This window comes from Cyclopterus lumpus, chromosome 6 (assembly GCF_009769545.1).
Source record: "Cyclopterus lumpus isolate fCycLum1 chromosome 6, fCycLum1.pri, whole genome shotgun sequence".
Classification (NCBI taxonomy): Eukaryota; Metazoa; Chordata; class Actinopteri; order Perciformes; family Cyclopteridae; genus Cyclopterus; species Cyclopterus lumpus.
Genome location: NC_046971.1, coordinates 26,672,412 through 26,693,488, shown reverse-complemented (window position 1 = coordinate 26,693,488; position 21,077 = coordinate 26,672,412). Strand labels below are relative to the sequence as shown.

General features: G+C 43.2%; 1 protein-coding gene across 1 annotated transcript in view; it reads right to left on the bottom strand.

The window, feature by feature from the left end:
- Positions 1–21,077, bottom strand: part of LOC117732328 (NT-3 growth factor receptor-like) — a 174,868-nt gene that overhangs the window by 18,635 nt on the left and 135,156 nt on the right. The window contains exons 13-15 of the mRNA XM_034535220.1: positions 16,750–16,938; positions 5,921–6,051; positions 1,164–1,336 (exon numbers count right to left, since the gene is read on the bottom strand). Of these exons, the coding sequence (XP_034391111.1) occupies positions 1,164–1,336; positions 5,921–6,051; positions 16,750–16,938 (493 nt within the window). The remainder of the gene's footprint in view (positions 1–1,163; positions 1,337–5,920; positions 6,052–16,749; positions 16,939–21,077) is intronic.

Genomic DNA, 21,077 nt, shown 5'->3' with positions numbered 1-21,077 from the left:
ACCAGGGTGTTGTTAGTGAAGATGTGTTTCAAATGAGTGATACCTTTAGCAGACCATGTGTGGAGATAAAGAGGTGTATTGTGGCTTAGAAAGTCCGGATTGTTCCATATAGGAGTACATTTTGAATAAAAAGTGATATTTGTGATTTTGTGAAATTTCCACCAGGCTGTCATAGTTTCTGCTATTGTTAATGTTTTGAAACAAAGATGGCGTTTGATTGATTGGCTGACACATGGAATGTCTGAAATCTGAATGTCCATACAAAATGTTTGTTCTATATCTAACCATATGTAATCTGATGGGTCGGGGTGAATCCATTTAATAATATATTGTTTTGGAAAAAATGAGGGGCTTCAAGTCCTCCTTGTGTTTTGTTTTTTTGTAGGTTTGAATAATATTCAGCGTACATAATTGTTTGATTAATGTATTTATACCAACATTTGTTCAATTTAGTTTTGAGAGCTTTCAAGTTAATTACTGAAGTTTGGACGCATTTTGTTTGCTAATTCATTTCTTGTGTGCGAAGATGAAGATAACTATACCTATCAACCATCTACAGGTTCACACACACGTACCCCATGCGAGGTGCCAACCGCCAATCAGGCCTCCGGACTAATTCCCCTCGCAGGAGGGCACTTCGATATGCGGACTGGAGGAGTCGAGGATCGAACCGCAGACCTCCCGATGCACGAATGCAACGCCGTGTGACAGCTGAGTGACGTCTGTCGTCAGAATGTCACTCGGCACGTGAATGCTCCACCATCGTCAAACCATTCACACTCCAAAGCCAAGTGGACTGAAACTAACTGGAACCACTGGCCCCTGGAAGGTAGCGTGTATTGGGAAGTAGTTGTTATTGTGTTAAACCTCTGGTACCGCCCACTAAGCCTTATCCTAACCAATGTGTTGTATGTATTTTATGAGTGATTTATTGTAAGGATAATAACTAAATAGTGCTATGTGTATTTTATACTCTTCACGTCACTTAACACCCTTAATATCGACTTAATATTCACATAATATTTGTAAGAAATCTAGTTTTTCCCCCAATGAAATGGAACATTTTGTGGCAGTACACAAAGCTTCACTTTGGTCCCTACTCTGAACTCCCAGAGGTCCAAAGCTTCCTCACGCCACCGGGTGGCGCCGTCTGCCGAGCTCACCTGAGGAACTTGTTGAGATCCCCGTGCTTCATGTATTCAAAGACCATGATGAGAGGGTCTCCGTCCACGCACACTCCGTAGAACTTCACTATGTGCTCGTGCTGCAGGTTGGTCAGCAACTCGGCCTCGCGCTGGAAATCCTTCCTGGCGGCGAGGGTGGGGTCCTTCAGAGTCTAGAGAGAGAGAGACAATACAGTGGTTTACACAACCACATCATGCTTGCACTTGGGTAGCCATGGAAACATGCCTCCCTCCGCGTTATTATGGTCCACTTCTCTCACTTGCAGCTTGAAGTAGCAAACAACATCTGGAGTAAAACGTGAATCCGTGTGGGTCAAATGAAACAGACAGAGAAGTGGCCTGAAGAACAGCCATCAGTAGCTACAGCATCTCCTTTAATTCCTTTAACTTCTTCAATTTGAGCAGGACCTTTAACCTTTTGTTTATCCGTCCAGCTGTGATGGGGCGATACATGACACTCCTTCAGACTTGGACCTCACTTGCATAACAGTGGCACTTGATGTCAGATCGATGAGGTATATACTTCATACCTGAAACAGTGCCACTGGTCTGGCAGTCTCTGGGTTGAAGTGCATAGGATAGCTATCCAATCTCAAAAATATGGAAAAGCCTTCAAATTGTCTTCAGGGTGGATTGAAATCCAGCTGGCCACCCCAAGTGGTTTGAGATTAATTTTATTCAGCAGTTATCACCAAAAACTTGAAGTTAAGGCAACAAAACTACTTGGTTAAGTTTACCAAAAGATCTTGGTTTGAGTTTAAACATAAGCCAATGTTGACGTTGTGCGGTTTGGTTCGTTTATCCATGTGATGTAATATGTTTCAAGTGGGGGCGTTCACATTGGAAAATACTTCAAATGGCAGTACGCAGAATGTAACATTCCAGTCCATAATCCTTCCCAGTTGTTCTCTTTAACACTGCAGTGTGCTCTGAACACAAACACACACACACACACACACACACACACACACACACACACACACACACACACGCACACACACACTGTGTCTGTCAGGATCGGTTTTCATCTGGGTTGTGGTCATGAATAGACGTTCCTGCTGAGTGACAGGTTGTTATTATGTACTTTTACAGTAGTAATATGTGCATACGAGTCAACATATTGGACCAATTTGCACCTCTCAATTGAACTCCAGTGTGAATGTGAACTCGTTCAATGAAGTCAAAATCAAAGGAGGTCATTGGTGGTTAATTTAAACAAACCACAATCTTTCCATGACTTTAGCCTTCAACAAGTTGCCATTTGCAGATATTGTATTGTACTGTTTTTAACACTAAATCATTATAGCTTTAAATCCTTATAGGATGCAGGTCGAGCCTAAAGCATCAACTAATGATATTGTAAAAGGAAATCCTCAATGTCAATATGAAGCAATATTATTGGGGGAAACAAGCTATTTTGTAAGATAATCATCCAAATTAAGATGAAATAGATTGGATACAATCACATTTATGTAAAGTGGGCTACATTTCAGTCAGCGTTGAGGTTTGCTTGCTGCAACAGCACATTCCTACATGTTGGGGGGCAACGAGATCATCATCAACGAGATCATCATCAACGAGATCATCATCAACGAGATCATCATCAACGACATCATCTGGGCAGATTTCTTGGCAAAACGTTTGCAAAAGGAAGTTGGATTGGTCGAGCAAACACCAGACTTTTATTTTACGGTAAAATAACGCCAGTGACGTAACAAACTTACTTATTTCATCCAACGAACATACTAAACCACTACAATTCCTAAACCTAACCAAGTACTGTTGTTGCATAAGTAAAGCTAAAGTTTATTTTGAAAAGAGCCAAAACAGATATTGTTTATCGTAGGGCCACTGACTGGCATATTGTGCTTATTCACAGGTGAGATACCACCACAGTAATGGCATCCTGTTTACTTATGACCTGGATCAGTTTATATAGAGTTCATAATATATATATATATATATATATATATATATATATATATATATATATATATATATATATATATATATATATATATATTCAGGAAGCCATCTCTTTATCAATTCAAATAATTAGAGCCACAGTGCCCTCATAAATATAAGGAATATTTGTATGCGTTTCCTTAGTATGTTTATATGCATGACAGGTTAATTAGTATTTAAATAATTGTGTCACAGGTCATTTCCTTTTGAAGGACCAATGAGGGGCAGGCCAATGCCATCTCTAATTCAGTCAGTAATTACAACCAGCTATAATATGTCCTGGCTGCCGAGCATTATGGGAAAGCAGAGTTCTTCCACCTGCTCAGCGGTTATCGTGGCGTCTAGACTGCAGGAACGCCCAAATGAAACCGTACCTCAGCGTTGATCATAATTGATATACTGATATATATATATATATATATATATATATATATATATATATGTGTGTGTGTGTGCACTGTCTGTCTGTACATCTCTGACAAAGCTGGGAAGCACACGGGTCTGCCCATCGCTACTCAGCAGACGATATTATCCGTCCCACGAAAGGTACACATTTTTTTATTTGGCTTTGTTGTGATCATGAGAACATGAGATGACATTTCAATACTAATGCCTACTAATTAAAAATGGACACATTGTGTGTACAATCATATCCCTTCTTCTGAGAAACTCACATATTTCTGGAGCAGGACAAATCAAATATACACACATTTGCAACAATTGACCAACTACCGGGTTCTTATAACGCCTTTATCTTACAAAAGTTTATCTAACTTGTTACACGTGAACCACTTGGTCAGGTTGAGGAAAGGATGGTTGTTTGGGTTCAAATAACCACAGAAGTGACTTCTCGTGTCACACGGGGAACAAACAGCGGTCTCCTCCTTGTTGGACCGATCCACTTCCTGTCCCGCCCCTCTCGCCATGTGCTTACTTTACTGGTCTTGATACTTCCTCATGACAAAATCCATTCACTTTTTTTTGTTGGTCTTGCTCTAGTATCATTTTCTTTTCGAGGTGGAAAACCAGTGGACATACGGGCAAAAAATAAATAAAAATAATATTAGCCCATAAATAACGGGAGCGGAACGCTGCCACGGGTCCAAAAGGTCACTCAGACACTTATTTCTGAGCCTTTTTCTCCAATGAATAACTGCAAACATGTTTTCATATTGTTCACACCTCCGTACAGGTGATCCGTCTGCATCCTCCCCCCCACAGATCCATTGACCATAAAGGCTCTTTTGTAATCATCTATTTTCAAAGGCCTTCTCAAATGTGTCCATTACAACTGAGCCACAGTTTGGTTCTATACAGTGTTGCTTTGTCCGCATTACCAATATGTATGCATGCCCGCTCAGTGCATATAATATGAACAGAAGAGGAGATAGGTGAGGGAGGTAAACCAGAAGGTTACCATGGCTGCAGGACTGCTATTAAAGCTATTAACGGTAATCGGAGCGTTTGGACCCATTACTGCCGTCCGCCGACGGAGAATACCCAGCAGCCCTCAGATTGTGTGTCCTTGTTTCTCTGTCATGAATGGGGATGTTTTTTTCTCAGTTGCATGTTTTTTCTCTTCTCTTTGCTCTGGCCCTCGAGAACCTTTGTGTGTGTGTGTGTGTGTGTGTGTGTGTGTGTGTGTGTGTGTGTGTGTGTGTGTGTGTGTGTGTGTGTGGCATAAAGCTGCAAAGGGCAACATATCCTGCGTGATTAAAAAGGCTGCAGCTGTAATCCTCCTCTATCCTCACTAAGACTAACACCTGTCTGCTGCAGGTCAATGTGGCGGCCATGTTTCCATTAATAACCGCTGCGGTGCTTACATCAGATTCTCTGTCTTGGACATATGTCATGTTAATAATCCCATAGCCATGCCATAATATCCACATGGCAGCTTCATTGAGAGGGTTAATGTCATGAACTGGACTGATGGTTATTCCTTTCATATGTCACATTTTCAAACCCCCTGTGTTTTGTAATTCAGGCTTCATTTGTAGGTTCCAAAACCCAAACCAAAGCAAAACACAGTGTGTGCATGTCATGAGCGAGAGACTTTGAAGAAGTTAGTTTTTTAAATGTTTTATTACAGACAACAGAACTCCCCCATGACAGGTCCAGCTAATCCCATTACCCAGCTGGGTGGCTCTACAGTAGAGCTGTACTCCTGTAACATCAGCATTTACGGTTTTGAAAAGGTCAAACCTTGTGACCTGCTGTAGAATTTAAAACTCTTTAACCCAACGTTCTCACAAAACCATCATCGTTTCCAAAGTAAAGCCCGGCTCCATGAGCTGGCGTCTAACTGCTCTGACTCTCGCTAATTCTTTGGGGGGGCGGGGGGGGGGGGGGGGGGGGGGGGGTACGTTCAGGTGAACCTAAAATTGATTTGTGTCGGTGGCTGGTTGCAAATATAACTGTCACATTTGTGCTGGAGGTTGGAGAGAGTGTTCTTTGAATGAATTTCCTCTGCTGTCTATAAAAGTCAGGCAAACGGAGCGATGGCTCATTAAGGCAACACTTAAAACCACTGCAGGCCCGATTCACCTCACGGAGCCAGTGAACCAGCGATTATCGAAACAACAACAACAACGACAACGACAACAAAAAATCAGTCTGTAATTGTAGAGCCCTCTAACTTTACAGAAAAACACACACAGCTGCTTTCATGTGTGTGTCATCTTGTCAGCATGAATTTACACACACACACACACACACACACACACACACACACACACACACACACACACACTCCCTCTGCTTCTGTCTCTTACCTTCACAGCTACCAGCATCTTGTCCTTGGTGGGGCTCAGGTTGTAACATTCAGCCAGGAAGACTTTGCCGAAAGCTCCTTCTCCGAGCTCCCTCTTCAAAATGATGTCCCTCCTCTTAATGTGCTGAACATCTGAGCGGGACAGAGACAAAGGGACTGAGTTGACGTCCATCCAATTATTCTTATTATTCTTATTTTGAAATGCTACCACACAAGCAATAAAAAAAAGAAAGCTTTCACATCTCCCTCCCCAATGCTTGCATCCCACGCTGTGAGCGCTGCTGTTTGGTGGATGGAGCCTTTTGCTTAATTCCCATGAATCCGAACCACATTACAAACCTGCCTTTTGTCATTTTTTATTGCAACTACTTCCGACCAAAGAAACCGAAAAGAGGTCCGGGGATTATGTGCAGTAACCTGGACACAGTTTTGGGAAAGAAAGAAAGGTTTTGTGCACCAGGGAATTCAATTCAAATGTATTGAGGGGAAGCAAAACCTCAGGACACACATCTCAAGACAAGTACCAGCAGGGTAAGCTGGGAGTTCATCTTCATCTCTTCAGTACAAACCATAGAGACACAAACATGTATAATAAGTGGGCGTAGTCACGTCACGTTGCTTTATTTTGCAACCAGAAGTGACACAATAGGGCGGAGCAAAGTACAACCAAATGCTGAATAAGGAATTTTTAGAGTCCCGAAATGTTACAATTAACTTTCATGAACTGAAGAAACGCTGTGAAAGGGTTAAAGTTCTCAGACAAAAACATGACAGGACCTGTCAGACGTAAAGCATCCCCTGCTTTATGGTCTGTTTGACTCTAAATATACCATAATTTACTAGATGAACATCACGCTGTATTGAAGAAGACTTGAAACTAGAGATTGAGACCAAAAACTAATGTTTACAATGTTTACTGAGGGAATAAATCAAGAGAAGTAGAGTCATTTATATAGACTTCTATACAACCAGAGGAGTCGCCCCCTGGTGGTCAGGAGAGAGAATGCAGCTTTAACACATGAAGCATAGACTTCTATACAACCAGAGGAGTCGCCTCCTGGTGGTCAGTAGAGAGAATGCATCTTTAACAGATGAAGCATAGACTTCTATACAACCAGAGGAGTCGCCCCCTGGTGGTCAGGAGAGAGAATGCAGCTTTAACACATGAAGCATAGACTTCTATTAAACCAGAGGAGTCGCCCCCTGGTGGTCGGGAAAGAGTATGCAGCTTTAACACATGAAGCATAGACTTCTATAAAACCAGAGGAGTCGCCTCCTGGTGGTCATTAGAGAGAATGAAAATAAAAAGTACTTAGGCATTGGCTTCACTTTTCAGAACTGGAGGTGGCACCCTAGTAAAAAGCAGCCATTTCCATAATCTTTAAACTCTTAACATTTATAGACACGCCAACCGATTTGGGAGTAACTAACCTCGACACAAAATGTCTGGTTTGTAGTAACAAATGCACGCTGCAAATAATATGAATATTTGTTTAATGTGAAAGAGTATTAAAAAGTGTCCGTGTTGAGCAAAACTGAAAAAGGCTGCCGGGTTATAGTGTATTTCTCATTTGTGTGTATGTGTGTGTATGTGTGTGTGTGTGTGTGTGTGTGTGTGTGTGTTACTGCTGACAGGTGACCTCCCCCTCTCCCTCTGTGTTAACATTATCCCGAGCTAATTGTAGCTGCACTAATTAGCCCGCATGGTACACACACTCGCAGCCATGCACACACGCACACATCAATACACACTGCACTGTAAGAATGCACCTAAATGGAGACCGGCTGGTACAAGGGGGAATTATCTGAAGAACACGTGATATGCTTCAATGACAATATTTCAATAGTTTGCTTTTAACTATGTATTGTACCTTTAAGGACAACACATTGGGGATGAGGGCAGTGAGCTTTCTAAACCCTCGTCACTGGATTAAGCCAACAGCCTGCTGGTTTGGAGGTTTCTTGTAACGACCTTCTGTTCAGGTTCATGGGTGACCTCCATCTATTAAGTCCGTCGACCGGAGACCGAGCCGCTGGAGTACCGCGGAACGACTTCTGCACTAACACACCTGACAGCTTCATGGAGACAAAGGAACACGTCTGACTGATGCTCTCTGGGTAATTGTGGCTCTGTTGCTCTCTTTGAAAAGCCTTTTCAAAAGTGTCTTTTCTTCTTCTTTTGAATGGGTTACCGCCTGATGCCACCTGAAGGTGACAGGTGTCAGGGCGGAGCTTGTTGGAGTAACTCTGACCTTCATGTCAGATCGAATGGCTTCCGTTCCGTTCCGGTTTCACCAAATCCTTTGTTGCCGTGGTGCTGGGCATGCTGTGGGCCACGACCCAACAGTAGCACCACAGGTTGTGATATTGGGCTGTGTGAATAAAATCAACTAGACTTAATAATTATAATTATGTTTATCAAATAGTAGAGAGAAGAGAAATCCTTTCTAAATGAATCAATGATCTGATGAAAAGACACAGATTATAACTAAAACTATTGTAGGTTAAATTTGGGCAACAATACTTTGTTAGGTTTAGTAAAGAACATCATGGTTTAGTTTGAAATTACTGCAACATTTAAACCAAACATGAGTAATTGGTGTTGTTGAGGCAACAAATATATGACTTGATTTTTGATCCATCCACCACCGTCGACTTCCAACATTTGTGATACGTCAAAAACAAACGTAATCCACGTCAAGCGTTTGGGCTTTATCGTCACGGTCTCGGGTTTTGTTCAGTTGGTTTCCTGTTTTATTTATGTTTTAATTTCCTTGCCTCTTGTGTCCCATGTTCACATCACTTCCTGCCTCTGTGTTTTCTCGCATGTGTGATTGTGAATCTTCTTGTGTGGTATCGCCTGCACCTCCCCAGTGCATTTAAACCCTGCATGTCTCTCTGTAGGACACATGGACTGGAGGAGCCGGGAATCCAACCTTGATTTACTGATTAGAAGACAACCTGCTCCAGTTTACTTGCCTGACTATTTGTGGTTTATTCGGGTCATTTCTGCTTTAAACTTGTTGTTGACATCCCATAAACGTCGGAACATCTAACGCCCTGGTGTTTGGGTTCATAACATCATCCGTGGTTTCACACAGCTCGCCAATTTCACCGACCATGTCTGAATGACTGCCGCTTCCAGCGCTGCTAGAGTAGCAGCAGTCAGTTTGATTCAACACCGGCACAACGTCATCTCAGCGCTGATTGGCATTCGCAACTCAGCGTCAAGTTTAAATATTTAAACTTTGGCGACTGAGGCAAATTTTTTGCTTCACTCAATTCACATCATTGGCGCAATTCAGGTCATTTGCACCGCCCGGCGAAAATTCGCATTAATCGCAACCATATGCGTCTATGCATTGACTTTGCATGGGATCTACTCGCGTGAAAAATGTGCAACTCACCATTAAGGTTACCCCAGAGTCCTCAAAGGGCCTGGGCTACAGGACTGGCATTGTCTACCTGACTAATCTCCATGTCACATTTAGGTTCTCGTCTAGCACGGGAAGTTGTGTTCTAATTGACGAGGTTCCACCAAGAGAAATACATTTTAGTTTGGATCAACACCAGTCGGAATTGTTCGAAATTCTGCTTTTTATGTTTCGGCTGCTCGGTGGAATCAGAAAACAAGCCTTCAGTGATCCTGAGAGGCCCAAACTAAACCAAAACAATTTTAATATTCCTTAATGAGGTTAGGACTGTGCTTTGGGTGACACATATTTCTAATACATCAAGAATACGTATTAATTAGTCTCAAGACGAACAACAAACTGTATTCAGATCAGGTCCCTGTAGGACAACAGCAGGAGCTTGTTTTATGAGTCTGGGGCCTTGAGGGACAGCTCATCTGGAGCATGTCTTTTGGTAAAGATATGAACCAGCTAGTCCTTATTGAGTTTGGAGTAAGATCCCTGAGCATATAAACATTTAAAACTAGAGAAGTGCACTCAGTAGAGCCAGGAGTACCCATCTAGAATGCAAGCACATCTGATTAGCTTTCCACTCAGCTGATCAGCCTTGTCTCCTTCAAAATGACCTCCCATATAACTAAACTGCACTCAATTGTGTTTTGAGGGAAACTTATTCTCTCCCATCACCGTTTGAAACGTGTGGTTAACATTGGCTTAAAATGACTTGGTTGTGTTTAGGCAAGAAAACTACATGGTTCTGTCTCGGTTCGCACAGGACACGAACAGCAGTCTCCTGGGTGAAAGTCTTTTGTTTTTCTGACCAATGCACAAACCCAACCTCCTCCTTAAGCAGATTTCCGTGGACTCGTTTGAAACTTATTTTCTAATCGTCAAACATGCCATACACGCTATCCATCCATCCACATAAATCCCTCTTGACACATGATTCACAAGTTTTGTTGGATAGGAACATCATCTTTGTTCAGTTTGTCATTTGCTAAGTGATGGATATGCACACGTACATGTGGGCGATTGTGCTCCCTAGGGCGTGCAAATCAATAGAAGAACAATTTGTATTCTGTAAAACCAGAAAACAATAGTCCAAACTGAAGCAGCTGTTGGCCCCTATCAGCCAGTTAAGACAACTGGCTGATAGGGGCCAACAGTCAGCAGTCAATGATGCAATCAAATGGTCAAAGTAATATGTTTTCATAAAGTGTGAATCCTTGCAACCACAAGAGGTCCGGGTAACGGAATACATCATATCCTGGCGGAGAAATTGATTCTGCAGAATGGACTGAGGGCGGGGTAAAGGACATGGGAGAGGGTTAATTACTGTACTAAACAACTCGGCTTATGTAATGGAATAATTGCCCTGGGAAATGCTGTCACCACCGGCATTCAGGCTTCACAGCCCCCAGAACTCCCTATGAATAATTTCTGATGAAAAAGTTTGACCGTGAATGCCTGACTGTGTAACATTTATCCTCCGGTGTTAATTTAGTGCATGTCTTACGACTAAAACTTTAATGTTAGTTTTTTTCAAATACATGTTCACCGAGGGATGGTGACGATTCGTCTTTAGAGAGTTGGCTGTTCGTTGTTAACTGTTACTTAACCCCCAGAGAGGCTTACGTGTCATTATGTGGACATAGATTCTGGCAAAATGGAATGAAGCTTGCGGCTTTGAAAGACGCAAACATTCAAAACAATGTAGTTTTCTTTGTGGCCTTCAGAGACAAAGATATTTAAAAAATGTAATACACCCTCTCGGCGCCAGACCCAGGAGGGGAGCTCGCCGACTAGCGTCTGGTTGCCGGGCCTTCGCCTATGGGGCCTGGGCGGACTCAGCCCGAAGAAACAACATGGAGCAACCACCCACAGGGACTCACCACCCGCAGGGACAAGCATCGGGGTCAGGTGCTATATATAGACCGGGCGGTGAGCCAGCCAGGGGGCCTGGGCGAGACGATCTCCGGCAGCATAGACTAGCTCTAGGGATGTGGAATGTCACCTCGCTAGCGGGGTAAGAGCCGGAGCTGGTGCGGGAGGTGGAGCGGTACCAGCTCGATATTGTTGGGCTCACCTCCACGCACAGCATGGGCTCTGGAACCAAGCTCCTGGAGAAGGGTTGGACTTTGTCCTTTTCTGGAGTTGCCCAGGGTGAGAGGCACCGGGCGAGAGTGGGGATACTCAAGAGCCCCCGGCTGAGCGCTGCTGTGTTGGAGTTTTCCCCGAAGAACGAGAAGGTCGTCTCCCTGCGCCTACGGGTTGCGGGGAGTAAGGCTCTGACTGTTGTTTGTGCTTATGCACTAAACAGCAGTTCAGAGTATCTGGCCTTCTTGGAGTCGGTGGGAGGGGTCCTGGAAAGGGCGCCGCCGCCCCTCCATAGTTCTCCTGGGAGACTTCAACGCTCACCTGGGCAATGACAGAGAAAACTGGCGGGGCGTGATTGGGAGGAACGGCTTGCCGATCTGTGTTTCGTTATTGGACTTCTGTGCTAGCCACGGTTTGTCCTTAACGAACACCATGTTCGAACATAAGGTGTCTCATAAGTGCACCTGGTACCAGAACACCTTAGGCCGGAGATCGACTTTGTAATCGTATCATTGACCTGCAGCCGTATGTCTTGGACACTCGGGTGAAGAGAGGAGCAGAGCTGTCAACTGATCACCACCTGGTCCCTGTCCGGGAGTTCTTCAACTCCCACATCCGGATGAACTTCTCACACATCCCAAGGGAGGTTGGGGACATGGAATCTGAGTGGACCATGTTCAAAGCCTCAATTGTGGACACAGCCAATAGGAGCTGTGGTCGGAAGGTCATCGGTGCCTGTCGTGTTGGCAACCCAAGAACCCAGTGGTGGACACCTGGTTGGCCCAGGGGTCTCATGAAGCAGCTGACAGGTACTGTCAGGCCAGAAGGGCTGTAGCTGCAGTGGCCGCGGATGCTAAAACTTGGGCATGGTTTATCACCGGTCCTGTTTGTGATTTTCACGGACAGGATATCTAGGCGCAGCCGGGGGGTGCAGAAGGTCAGGTTTGGGGGTCTCGGGATCGTCTCTCTGCTGTATGCAGATTATGTGGTCCTGTTGGCCTCCTCGGACCTTGACTTCCGGCATTTACTGGGGTGTTTTGAAGCCGAGTGTGAAGCAGCGGGGATGAGAATCAGCACTTCCAAATCTGAGGCGATGGTTCTCTGCTGAAAACCGGTGGATTGGATCCCTCCAGGTGAGGACAGAGTGCCTGCCCCAAGCGAAGGAGTTCAATGATCTCGGGGTCTTGTTCGCGAGTGAGGGTAAGATGGAGCGGGAGATCGACAGTCGAATCGGTGCGGCTGCAGCAGTAAAACAGGCGCTATACTGGACCGTCTTGGTGAAGAGGGAGCTGAGCCGGAAGCCAAACCTCTCAATTTACTGGTCGGTCTTTGTTCCAACCCTCACCTATGGTCACGAACTCTGGGTCGTGACCGAAAGAACGAGATCTCGGATACACGCGGCCAAAATTGGTTTCCTCCGTAGTGGCCGGGCTCAGCCTTAGAGATAGGGTAAGGAGCTCGGACATCAGGGGGGAGCTTGGAGTTGAGCCGCTACTCCTTCGCATCAAAAGTCAGCTGAGGTGGTTCAGGCATCTAATTTGGATGCCTCCAGGACGAGATCATGCCCAATGGAAAGGGTTCGTCCAATGGTGAGCACAGACATACTCAGTAATCTTAGGGCAATCAGATGTCATACGTCTTGTGTACAACTAAAGATTGTTGCCTTATGGTGGTACTTTAAGAAAGGTCAAGGGGGGGTCATCATAATCATTAGGATGTATCCTCTAAACATCACAAATGACCAATTTAAATGGCACAATCCTTTAGCCTCGTTGCTCGAGGGACAAAATACCCAATCAAAATGGCAAAAAAGCTGTATATCTGTGTTAAGGGCAACAGTGTGGTGCGGTGCTTAGCGCTACCCCTCACAGCAGGATGGGCTCGGAATGGCCCGCCCCTTTTAATTTTCCCGCCCTAGGCTGTCCGGCTTCCTCCCACAGTCAAATGACATGTGGCTTAGGTTAATTGAGGATTCTAAATTCCTGAAGGCGTGAATGTTAGTCTGTCTCCATTTGTCAGCCCTGTGGTAGCTTGCGGCCCTGTCCCATGTGGCCCCTGCCTTTGGGACCCTGAATAGGATGAGCAGTTACAGGTGATGGACGGATGGATATCTTGTTTTGGGAGGCCTTAGCACATCAAATTTTTGTATGCGTGTTTTTAATTCGTCAGTCGACAAAGATAGTTACACACAGAAACCTGGCGCACTGAGTCTGTTGCGTCTTTATTGTTCTATTGGTTACAAAAAACCAACATACAAGACAAAATGTAATAGATTACATGGGCGCACTGATAGGGCTGGAATGGGGCTAATAAATGACCGACCTTTGCGAAAAGCTATCTTTTTGCCCACCTAACAAAGAGCCACAATCTGTCTTTAAATTCTGCATCTCTGTACTTCATTCATTGTTTGTTCTAAAGCATTTTAGATGGTGGGAGATGAATGGACAAAGTGATTCAGCTTATCAGTTGCCATTTTGGATGATGATGTTGCGGTAACTCTGAGTGGTCAAACGACGACAAAGAAACTGTTCCGCAAACCTTGGTGACAATGCAATTGACGAGGTCGTAGATATTTTTTTATTTAAATATGCAACAATTTCAAAGAAAAGGCCAGGGAGTGGCGAGGGTGTCTCACTCCCTGGATGCGGTGATGTGCTCATCACAGGCTGCATTAAACTGAGCCTGAAACTGCTCACAGCTCTTGCATAACACTTTTGACCTCAAACTTTTAACGGACAGTCAAATTCTTCCCCGGCTTGAGCTCGCACTACATTTACTGCATTCCAGCTGGCAGTGCTGTGTGCATGGCTGAGTAGCTTCAGCACACACACAACATACACACGAAACCAGGTACAAGCACCTAACGGACACAAAACAACACACGTGTTTGACTGTACGCTCGACACAAACATCCATGCGCACGCGAGTGGGGGTTCACTGAATGACTCGACCGTTCCGCCACTGGGTCGCAATTAGCGAGACTGTAATGAGCTCTGGGACCGGCATCATCCAGCGGCATACATATAGCGGCTACAGAGGACAGCGGAGCCGACTGCACCAGCAAAGGAGCTCTAGATCATCTCAACGACACTTTGCTTGAAGTGGCGTCTTTAATGCATCATAAGAACATCTCAATCACATGGCAATAGAAGAAGCGCTGCACAGACACTTCAGGGGAATGCTTTCTTCTGCTTTTCAGCGATTCTTTATTTGAATTCTTTTCTGTCTGGATCGCCGATTGATGAGGTGGTTCACTTTGACACGACGATCTGTGGGCTTTAGCTTTTAGAGGCTCCAATTGAAAGTGAACCTTTTCCATAATCTCTGAAAAGGACTTGATTGCCATCTGTTTGCGTTACAAAACAACACGAGGTCACTCGGGTTAATTTACAATTGGCTCGTGTTCATTTACATTTTTTATGTAAAGTGAGGTGTTTTTACAATGTGACAAATGGAGTGTAACTTCTGAGTTCTGGTTGGTGGTTGGGTTTGAACACTTCATGGATTTTGAAAGTTGTGGTCATTGAATGCATTTTGTGTCCAAGCATAGACATTTGGTCTGTTGGTCTGCAGAGTCGATTAATGCATGATATTATATTAAATAAATGATGCAAAAATGATTTCAACAATATAATGTAATAGACTAAAAGCATAAATGAAATTGACTTATAATACATGAGAATTTGTAAAGTATATTCTTCGTGTGTGTGTGTGTGTGTATTTGTTTGTGTGTTTGTGTGAAATAGTAAGTTTTTTAAGATGATGATGGGTTTATGTTCACAGACACATTGGAAGAAACACAGTTAAGACACACACACACACACACACACACACCACCAGTGGAAATATACAGCTGGTGATAATCACACAAGGTGACTCTTATGATGGATCAGAATCGCAATTGGCAACAACATCAGTGGTGTTTTGGTGTGTGTGTGTTGTCTCCTAGGGGATTTGCTTTAGATTTATGTGGCTGTAAAGGCTAAAAGAGATTTGCTCTGCCGCTGTGGCAGAATACTGTGTGTGTGTGTGTGTGTGTGTGTGTGTGTGTGTGTGTGTGTGTATGTGTGTGTGTGTGTGTGTGTGTGTGTGAGTGTGAGAGAGAGATGCACGTCCTCCTAAAATACTGGTTGTATCTTTAATGGCAAGAAAGAATTACATTTCATTGAATTAAGAACAAGAGAGAGTGAAGCTTTAAACTATATTTTGAAAAAAATTCTATATTTCTATCTTTATTTATATTTATATTAATATTTCTCAACGCAAACTCAATCAAGGAGGGACGGAAATACCTGCATTACAATTGAGAGAGAAAGAGAGAGCTAATCTTGATTTTGAACAACAACCGTGGCAAAGACTTATGGGAAATAATGTTGTTGAATGTTAACAACGAAATAATCATTTGTATCGTTTTCTTTATTTTTTGTTTTACAATGACAAGGTGCTCATATTTCTGCTGTGAATGCCCTCTCAGCAGATGTATAGCTTCGATGAGAAATGTGCTTGTCATTGTCAGGCAGAGCCCACCAGAAACGTCCCTCAATGCAACAGACAGTTCATGGTGGGGGATGTTTTTAGTGATGTCATCAACTTTCCAAATCTCAGCAATGACAATTAGTACATTGTGGAGCATTTAGGGGGATCTATTGGCAGAGATTATTGGACGGGGTCGACCCGTTTCTACAGTGGCCCAGAATGGACAAACCAAACTCTAGATATTTTTTTCACACACACACACACAAGCTGTTTTGCGACGCCCACCGCAGTTCTCTTCTTCTAGACACGCTTGGCACATGGGAGAAGTTTCAGTTGGTGGCAATATGCAACTTTGGCGCCAAATCCTACACACTGGACAATTAAGTAATTGGGTTTTTCTTTTTTGTGTGTGTTTATGGCGGTCGGTAGCATTATGAAACATCGCTTACGCTGGTTATGACACATAAATAATGTTGACGTTGTGTGTCGTATGATGGGGGATGACTAAATAAATCAAAGTCAGACGCAAATACAACACTCCAATTTATCTTGTTTCACTTGCTCTATGTTAGCAAATCAGTCGTGTTGCAGTTTGCATCCATCTCCGTCCAACCCTAACCCATGTGAACACTTGAGTTATGGGTCCAAGTGGACATTCGTTCCTCAGATATCGCATTCATGAGAATGGACTGGAAAGATGGAACACCCAAAAAACACATACTGCCTCGGGCCACAGCTATTGCCACAAAGGAGTCATGAATTAGTGAAAACTGAAAACAGTTCCACAAACATCATACATATTATAAGACCCAGTGTGTGGGTCCATCCAGACGTCTGTACTTACAGGTGGCTGGTTTGTTACAGTTGTGTCCGTGTCTGAAGTACTGCGGGTTCTCTATGACGGGGATCCTGGTCATTCCAATCACCACGGCGTCGTGCCCGGCATCCAGTGTACAGGGACTGATAATCCCATGGTTCACATGATGAAGAGGGCTGGCGGAGTCTTCCTCACCGCTTATCACGGCTACTGGTCCTGAAAAGACAGAGTCACACACTTAGCACCTGTAGGCGAAGCAAAAGCCAAAACTTGACAACATCTAGCTTAATGTTCATGTTTCTGGAACAATTTATTTGGTGCCTGGTGTAACAAAATGTGAAATGATCGCAACAACAGCGTATTACATGGTGGTGTCAAGGAAACGATGACTACGGAATGTCAACCGTTGTCGTGATGGACACACACATTCCCAGTTGTGTTCTAATCAATGACCCCATAGGAAAGAGTTTGGGGCAAGTGGATCAATGGGTTGAAAACAGAAAACTGATGTTTATATCTGGTGTAAAACCAAAATGTAACATTAATTTCGTCATATAATCAAATGCACAAATTTGAGTCATTTTAAATGACGTAGGCTACACAAGTTATTGTAACCTAAACCGGGATCACCCAACCAAATAGTTGTGTGGCCTAAACATAATTTATATCATATCTTTCCGTAATGCAGCATTAAGTACTTCTATGAGATTACATTTACATTCTCAATATAAATCCTGGTTTGTAATTGAAGACGAGAGATGGAGGGACTATGAAGATTGAGGAATAGGATGCGGAGGGAAGAAGAGATATCAGTTCAGGTCTAACAGTCAATCAGGTGGAACGTCATCGGTCAGCAACGCAGCATCCAAGCAGCTAGTTAATGAACTGGTCAGCCAATCATCTGCGCAGCCAGACTGTCACGCAGTCACTAAAGCACGCTCTCTCTAATGCATTCAATTATTCAGTCAGCGAGTCAGCAGGGCTGCTGGGTAGTTAGGAATTTAATCAGCCAGTCAACGAATCATCATCATCATATGTTGCTCCCACCCCCATCCCAGATATTGGTGTGTGGTATTAAAATGTTTAATCAGAATGAAGCGAAGATGATGAATACCATCTTGTCATTCAGACTAATTCAGCCATGGAGAGCTCAAATGTTCCATTCCATTCTTTAAAAACGTATTAGAGTGTGGATTAAGACACTCCGTGACACTAAATAGATTAAAATTGTGGGGCTCAGCGGTCGAGCAGGACCGTCCTTCAATCGGAGGATCGGCGGTTCGATCCCCGGCTCCCCGAGTCCATGTCTATGTGTCCTTGGGCAGGACCCCAAATTGCTCCTGCAAGCTGTGCCTGTGGTGTATGAATGAGTGTGAATGTTAGTTAGAGTCTTGATGGACAGGTGGCACCTTGCATGGTAGCTCCTCCCATCAGTGTATGAATGGTTGTGAATGGGTGAATGATGATTCATGTAATGTTAAAGCTCTTTGAGTGTGTACAGTGTGACTAGGAAAGCAATACACAAGTACAGTTTATTTCCCATGCAGATGACTCAATGACGTAAAGATGAAGAAAGACCTACACGTTACATTATGTACAACATTCTTGCTACTGGCACTGCAGCTGAAAGATACATCAAAGAAAGACTGCAAACTGCCATTCCTGTCCAATACTCCAAAAATAAATGTCTGTACAACTTCATCAAACATCATATTCGATGAATTCTGAACTCTTTTTCAGCACAGGACACCTAACGGAGAGTCGGCTCATGTCACCCATCCTGCTGTGAGTGGGCTCCTAGTGCATGGTGTTGGTTTGACAGAGGGAGGTTACAGAACGTTTGTAAAGGCTAAGAACAAAACTATGGAGTAAGGGCAGAACAAAGGTCTTCTACCTGACGGCAACCGTTGGTTCTGAAAAGGGAAGCCGATGCTAATGCGCTTTAAACTTTAGTATAGATCGTATAGACGTCTATAAAAAAATTAGCCCACTTCTCATCTGATTTATAACCTCAATAAACATTGGAAACATAAGTTTATGTTCTCAATCTCTAGTTTCAAGTATTATTTAATACAGCATGGTGTTCATTTAGTAAATGATGTACCATTTAGAGGCAAATAGACGATAAAGCAAGGTATGCTTTAGGGCGTGGCCACCTTGTGATTGACAGGTCACTACCCCGGCATTGTCTGGTCGGGGTCCGTGTTTTCTTCTTAGAACTTTAACCCTTTCACTGTGGCTCTTCAGATCATGAAAGAAAGTCCCCCTCTTAACTTGAACACAAGCATAACGAGGGCTCGGTCAGCATTCCAACGGCATTTCAGACCACAATCACACCATTTCAGTGGTTTACTCACGGAGGTGAAGTAAATCTGTGCTGATGTTGGCAAACGTCATCCAACAACTATTATATTGACAGCGCTGACCTCTGAGAGACCTGCCCATCAGGACTAAGTAACATTCACACCGATCACACAACGTAGGTACTGCAGGAGCAACTTTGGGGTTAAGTGTCTTGTCCAAAAGACACACCGACATGGACTGGAGTAGCCGGACCAGATTACAGGTCGACTACTGAGCCACAGCCGGGGCAAATAATATAAAAAAGTTATTTGTATCGTCTAGATTTAAAAAAATATATATCTTATCCAGCTTATCAGATTTGACTTTTCCCCACCCTGCAACCCTGCAGGTTACAAGAAAAGGGCCACAAACGACGCCCAGGATGTTAAACTTGAGGCTTCAAAACAGTCGTCCTCAAACCAATGGGCGACTTTACGGCGACTTCATACATGCGGTCTATGGCTCAGAGGGCGAGGCAGGAGATGGGGGCGGAGGACAGAGATTCGAGATACAGGAGGTTTAGAAGTAGAAAAAGGAAAGGAAGTATTATATTCACAGCTTTGGCCGTCATCCTTATCAGCCGGAGTGCCGCATCACCAGGTCCCAGCAATGGAGCCGTGTGAGTTAAGTGTTTTCTTATCAACAGGAAGGATGGGAAAAAAAGATGAATATCGGAACTTCCCTTTAAATGGAGTGATGGAAGTTTAGATGTGGAGACTCTGTGCAGGAACTTTTTGAGGTGGATGCAGAGCTTTACCAGGTGGAGGAAAAGCTTTCATGGTCACATCAGTGGTCTGAGATGCAGAGGGTGATGTTCTGAGATAGAGGAGGTGGTTTAAAGGCAAAAGAGAAGCTTTAGGAGGAGAGCAGTGGTTTAGAGGATGGGAAGAGAGTAGAGAAGCGATGGGTTTGTATTTGACTAAACATGGCATGTTAGTATGGGCTCAGATCAGTCTCAATAATTGCAAATGCATATAGAGAGACTCACAAACGCAAACACAAAGATTGACAAATGCGCACAGAACAATTCACAAATATGTTCGATTTACAAATGCACACAGAAGGATTTACAAATAAATTAGACTCACAAATGCACGCAGAACGATTCACAAATACCTTTCCAATGCACACATAAGTAAATTATGATGTAAATAAATGTAAAAGAAAAAACACAAATACATTTCTGCATTGCTATGTGGATTCTTCTATTTGTTTGTGGATTTGTATGTATTCATTTATTTGTGGACCGCACTGCATTTGTTTGTGGATTGCTCCACGTGTGTGGATTCACAAATGCGTTTCTTTTCAACATAGACCTATCTGTAGCCAATCAGATGTCGCCCTTATTTTCAACCAATCACATCTCATAAATCCACACACATGTGGAGCAATCCACAAACAAATGCAGTGCGATTGACAAATAAACAAAAACAAATCCACAAACAAATAGAAGAATCCACATAGCAATGCAGAAATGTATTTGTGGTTTTTCTTTTACATTTATTCAAATCATAATTTACTTATGTGTGCATTGGAAGGTATTTGTAAATCCTTCTGTGTGCATTTGTAAATCTAACATATTTGTGAATTGTTCTGTGTGCATTTGTCAATCTTTGTGTTTGCATTTGTGAGTCTCTCTATGTGCATTTGTAATTATTGAGACTGATGTGAGCCCATATGTTAGACACACTGCAATAACACGTCAGTGGATAGAGCGGAACAAGATGACAGGAATGGACAACTTGTCCTGATTTCTCTTGAGGCAACTCCACTGTCAAAGTCTCATGTGAAGTGTGCATTAAAGAACTGTACATTGCATATTCATTTATATAACAAAAATGTTGTTGGCTATAATTATTATGATAGAATACAGTTCATTACTGTGTTGTTATTTGTTAGATGTGTGAAAAAAATATATATATTTTTTTTTAAATGCTGAAAACTACCTATTCACATATGTTTTGTGAATGTTGACAGTGTAGTAAAAAATTAATCATATTATTTGACTGTAT